Raw genomic sequence first — 6,150 nt, 5'->3', positions numbered from 1 at the left:
TGACAAAAGAAACTTATTCTTTAGAATGTTCTAGTTTTTGATAGCTGCTATTACTTTTGCCAGGTTTTTTTCTCTATACGTCATTAATCTATCATCTTCTGTTCTGTCTCTGCTACACAAGACTGAGTTTCCTTCTTGATCTCGTCACCTATCCTACTCTCCTTTCCTTGTTTCCTTTCCTCTCCCCTCTCGTAGGGTTCCTCCAGATAACCCCTGAAGGTTCTCCTCGGGCCCAGCGGAAGGGTGAAGTCGGTGGCGAGGTCGACGTCTCGGGATCCTTCTGCCTCCACACCTCGGCGCTCGACTTCACCTCCGAGCAAATGTCCGAAGAGCGCCACGTCTCCTCCACCGATGAGGGAACTGTCACCACGGTGACCAAGACCACCAGGATCACCCGGCAACTGGTCACCACGGAGTCGGGCGAATCTGCGACCACGACGACGACGACGACCCGCCAGGTGACGGACTTCTGAGGATGCTGTAATGATACCTTAAGTGTTGTTTAATTTTTTCTTTGTTGTTGTTTTTGTTGTTGTTGTTTATTTTTTTGCTGAGGTTGCAGTGTTCTTGTGAGCTACGCCTGCAACATGGCAAACCTCTATTAAAGTAGCCCTGAAAGTCTTTATTTTATATTTTACTAGTTGAGGTATGAATGTGATGAAATGACTTTTCATCAACCAGCATTATTGTCATTATTACAGCAACAGAGTAATATATACACTACCTTTTTTTCATTTTACATGTGACTATTTTCTTTTTGTTACTGTTCTTTGAGTTTTGTTAGTTTAGTTTTAATTATTTATCCGATTGTGTTTGGTTTTTAAGGTTTCACTCTGAATGTAAACGCGCCATTTTGCTTCATTATTTATTGTTGTCGGTGCGTTCAGGATGAATAACTCGCATCATGGATTAGATTTTATGATTAGTCCAAAACTAATGAACCACCACAGCACAGGCCAGACAAATATTCATGTAAATACGACTATATAATTGCTTTTCTGACGCTGAATCCCTTCAATCCAATATGTAATTATTTTCCTATTCACCGGTCAGGAGTAGAAATGGTATTTTCTTTGACCTGATAACCTATTTTGTTTGTCTTGAAGGACAAGTGTGAGCTTTTTGACATTATAAGCTATATTTTCTGCCATAGATGCCTACTTTAGCTGGTGCTGTTTCCCAGAGATAGTCACGGTGAGTGAGCAGGACGCTCTGGGCTCCTTTTCTGCTGTAGGGATCGAACCTGCGACCTTCTGGTTTCAGGTTTTGCTCTCAAACATTTAGGCCAACCTGCTGCTAATCCATTTTATATTCATGTTTTTACTGTACACTGCCATGGAGGGGTGCCACTGTATATTTTGTGATAGCTGAGGTTCAAAACATCGAGAGCAAATCTGGGGGTTTATAGATGCTGTTGGGCTTTAATGGAATAAACTGCAGGAGTTGAAACTTTACGTCTTTTTCTCTTAAACCAAACAACATCACTGAAAGGCAGCTACAATGAGATTAGCTAAGGAGTGGCAAGCCTTTCATCCAAAATAAGAAGGACAAGGCATGTTTTTCTTTAATAATCTGGCATTATTTTGTTTAATATTTCACATATTTCTAAACGCAGAGAAATATCTGTCAGATTTGGAGAAAAAAAGCCTGTTTACGAAGTGCCTTTACGCCTTTTTCTTCACCTTCAGTTAAAGGTTTAATTGATTAGGTATTATTTATCTGTCTTTACAATGGGAAATTGAAGTTTTATTATCAAAAGGTTATATTTTGTCATCCGAGAACTGGTTGTAGTGTTTAGGGCATTAAATTTAAACTTACCTCCTTAAAGTTTTGCAGGATCTGATCATGTTTTACTTTAATTGAAATGCATTTAATAATATTACAATATCTATTTAATATCCACGCATTTCTAAAGATACAGGAAGTAACTGTCAGATCAGCAAAAATATTTTTATTTAGTGCCTTTACCCCTTTTTCCTGACCTCAATTTCAAGTTTAAATCAATTAAATATTTATTCTATTGTCCTTTATTTGAAATTTTATTCAAAAATGTCATATTTTACCATTTGAAAACTGATTGTAGTGTTCAAGAAATTCAATCTAAACTCACCACCTCAAAGTTTTGCCGGATCTGATCATGTTTTCCTTTAATTGAAATGCTTTAAATAACATGACATTGATCTGTTTAGTATTCACATATTTCTAAAGATACATGAAGTCATTGTCAGATTAGTAAAATCATTTGTATTAAATGCCTTTACCCCGTTTTCCTGACCTCAGTTTAAAGTTTAAATTGATTAAATATTCATTTTATGGTCCTTCGAATTTAGATGTTATTACCAAATGTCAAATTTAACATCTGAGAACTGGTTGTCGTGTTTAAGGCATCAAATCTAAACTTATCTCCTTATAATTTTGCAGTATCTGATCATGTTTTCCTTGAATGAAAATGCATTTAATAACCTGACAATGATCTATTTAATATCCACACATTTCTAAAGATATGTGAAGTAAGTGTCAGGTATGTATAAGGATTTTTATTAAGTGTCTTTACCCAGTTTTTAAATTTTAAATTGATTGAATATTTATTTTACTGTCTTTTTAATTCAGTCTCCATTACCAAATGTCATATTTACCATTTGAGAACTGGATGCATGATCAGATTTTCCAAATGGATGTAAAACGTTTAAAAATTGTGATGAAATGCATTTTTAAAAGCTCCCAGATTAGTTTCATTAACTACAGCATCTACTTGTATAGAGATTTTTACCTTCCTGGTTTAAACAAAGTCTTCATTTTAGATTCTGAGGGTTTTTTAGTGCCAAGTGTTTTGTCAGAGAGCTGCATTGGAGAGAATGTTGGTTAAGTTGTTACATCAATAAAACAATATCCACACCAAAAAAAACACGTTAAAATGTGTTTCCTGCTGTTTTGTTCTGACCTCATTGGGGTTTTCTGTGCATCCACTTAAAGTCTATCAACCAGAATCATCTCTAATGTCCTTGTTCTTTGCAGGGTTGTAGAGGGAATTGGAGCTAATAGAGATGCATGATATGGAAAGAAAAAAATATTCTCAAATATTCCAGTCTCAAAATTATAACTCATTTTAAAAATTATTTTCAAATATGTGCCTCAATTTTGACTTGAATATGCATTCTGAATATTAGGATCTTTACAGTTTTGACAAATTTTCTTGATTTTTTTTTTTTTTGAAAAAAATATTTTAACTTCCTGTTTGAACATTTTGACTAATTTTGAACCAACCATCAGTATTTTAAAAACTATTTTGGCATGCAAAAAAAGCTAGAATAAACCACATCTTCATCTCTGCTATGCAGGAAACATCAGAGGACAGAAACAGAATTTCTAAAGAGAAGCTTAGCTCTTTCAGATGTTTAGATACCGTCAGCTGTCGGCCTGCATGCTTCAGTTTGCAGCCATATGTTAGCTGGAAGCGCTGACTGAACATGGAGGCAAATGAATGCTGCAGCTCCTGTGGTGTTTACTGATTTATTTTCTTTAAATGTGTAAAATGGCTTTAAAAAATAGACACAGAAGCCCCCCAAGTAAAGTAAAGAAGAAAAAAAAGCAAAAGCAGACAGCAACACTGAAAGACCCCATGTTCATTTCTTAATATCAGTGCAGCTGTATCCTCTCAGTTTCTATTATTAAACGCTGCTTTTCTGCTTTGGTTTGTGTATAATAAAGACATAATAAGAAGGGATCCCATAGAAAACACTGCAGGGCTTCTCACTGTTATGTCACATTCTTCACTCCACAGACAACAGTACTGTAGGCATCCACTGTGGAGGAAAAAGCACAGTCACTGCAACATATTTAGAGGAACAATTTATTCTCAGCAAAATAAAGAAAAGACAGAAAAAACAGACACAAGATATAAATTTTAAAAAAGGAAATGAATGAGGATCTTGGAAAGACGTCTGAGAGTGGTAAACTGGACACATGGGTGCATGACGTCTTCCCATTGTGTGTGTGTGTGTGAGTGTGTGTGTGTGTTCCAGTCTACTCATCTGCTGCTGTGATGATGCTGTGAAACGTAGGCTCCAGGGTGAGCCTATGTGAGGGCAGATTAATGCCGTATGAGAGGCGATCGGTGCCACACAACCGGAGACTGCAGCGTCACCGGCTGCATTTCCTGCCTACATCGTTTACGTCGTTTACGTCAATGGTGCCAAACTCATCTTAGGGGGTAACATCAGCACAACAGGCTATAAATAATTTGTTTCAGTGCAAAAAAGTATGTCCTGAAAATGTTCACATTTAAGGAATTATCTTTTACAAAACATCATGAACAACCTGAAATTTGTTAAGAAAAATAAGTTTATTTCAACAGCATTAAGCCTCAGTTTATCATTTACACATTACAACTTATAGATCACAGTTTATCTACAAAGACACATTTAGTCACAGGAATCTGGAACTGAATGATCTAGTATTTTACTTTATGGTCAAAACGACAAAAGTCAGACAAAAGAACAAACAAAAATCAACAAAAACGACATGAAACGAAACAAAAAAGAAAAAAACATTAGGCAAAAAAGCTACAAAGCGATAAAAACCGAACAAAAAATACACAAATAAGACCAAAAATGACAGAAACGAGAAACAAAACAACACAAGCGAGACAAAAAAACCCAAAACGACACGAACGATACACAAAACTACGAATAAAGAAAAACACAAAATAAGTCACAAAACGCGAGCGAGACTAAAAGAAAACACAAAATGACAAACACATGAGACAAACAACTGAAGTCAGACAAGAAAAAGTCCAAAAACAAGACAAAATATTACAAAAACGAGACACAAAATTACAAAAGAACAATCTAGTATTTTACTTTATGATCAAAGCAACTTGTCCTGGTCTGGAAATTATTTTAAATTTATAGTTTTACAAAATAACAATCTGCAGTTAATGTCTTCTCTGTGATTTTGACACTTTACAAAGTCGTCCAGTGGGCCGGATTGGACCCTCTGGAGGGCCGGTTTTGGCCCACGGGTCACATGTTTGACACCCCTGATCTAGATTATTTACATCACATCTCACCAGCTTCACCGACACCTCTGTCAGTCCTTAGAGTATTCAGAAGTGTCTCTTGTGCTGTAGTGTTTTTATGCATTTTTTTTCGTGCTCCTAATAAACTGAATGTTCTATTTGCGGTTGATTATAACTTTTACCTGTTTTCAAAGCCATCCTCTTCTTTGAAAAGGAGCAATAACAGGTCAATAAAAGTGAATTTAAAAGCATAAAACTGCGGTGTCTTCTCAGCTAACCAGGACTCGTCATCCTGCTGGTCCAGAAAATGGAGGAGAAGCTTCAAACATGTAGTGAAATGTTCGTATTTTAGACATTTTTTGTGTCTCTAACCAAGTAATTTTGCTGTTTAAGTGTGAAATGAGCATAACTAAAATCAACACCACAACACTGACGCCTGCTGGACTCTTAAAACGGACTTCCAATGACACTGGAAATGAAAAAAATGATGCTCCAATTAGCTTTCTTATTCCCTAACATGTAGAAAACTGTTTCATTTTTTTAAAATATTTATCCTTGGAGATATACATAAAGCAATGCTAATATATTATGAAACATCAGTTGGCCAGAACTATGTGCTTTTGATCTTTTGACCAAGCAGATTTTGCATTTCCTATATAAGGCCTATAATAAATCTACGAATGAACCAAAATACATGACGGATGTGTTTTAATGATTTTATCACTGAAAATTTAGAATGTTTTTGTCCAGATTTTTCAAATATTCAAGATTCAGATTTGATTCGTCATATGTTCATGCAGTATGTGCAGTGCTGATAAGGCATTATGAAAAGAACAATTCTTTGGGGAAAAAAACTATAGAAAATTAGCAAAAAAGGAAATTGCTACTGATAATAGATTTCAAAAATATTTAAATTAAATTTTAAAAAATCAGCCCATTTATGTTTTGTCTTTTGGAGATGCTCAAGATTTTTCAAACATTTTTCAAACATTCAAGAATCAACACTTTTTATTTTATTTGGTTTTATTTTATTCATTTTTATTTTTATTTATGTAATAATAAGACATTTTAAAAACAATTGTTTTTAAAAAAAAACAACGTAAAAGTAGCAACAAAAAAGGTCAGAATGTCAT

General features: G+C 35.0%; 1 protein-coding gene across 1 annotated transcript in view; it reads left to right on the top strand.

Annotated features, from left to right (window-relative positions):
• Window positions 1–1,449, top strand: part of prx (periaxin) — a 59,960-nt gene extending 58,511 nt beyond the window's left edge. The window contains exon 11 of the mRNA XM_051958263.1: window positions 196–1,449. Coding sequence (XP_051814223.1) covers window positions 196–473 — 278 coding nt within the window. The 3' untranslated portion in view covers window positions 474–1,449. The remainder of the gene's footprint in view (window positions 1–195) is intronic.
• Window positions 1,450–6,150: the final 4,701 nt, after the last annotated feature.

The sequence above is a fragment of the Acanthochromis polyacanthus genome, chromosome 13, assembly GCF_021347895.1.
Source record: "Acanthochromis polyacanthus isolate Apoly-LR-REF ecotype Palm Island chromosome 13, KAUST_Apoly_ChrSc, whole genome shotgun sequence".
Taxonomy (NCBI): Eukaryota; Metazoa; Chordata; class Actinopteri; family Pomacentridae; genus Acanthochromis; species Acanthochromis polyacanthus.
The sequence above is the reverse complement of the archived record's forward strand: the minus strand, read 5'-3'. Positions and strand labels throughout refer to the sequence as shown.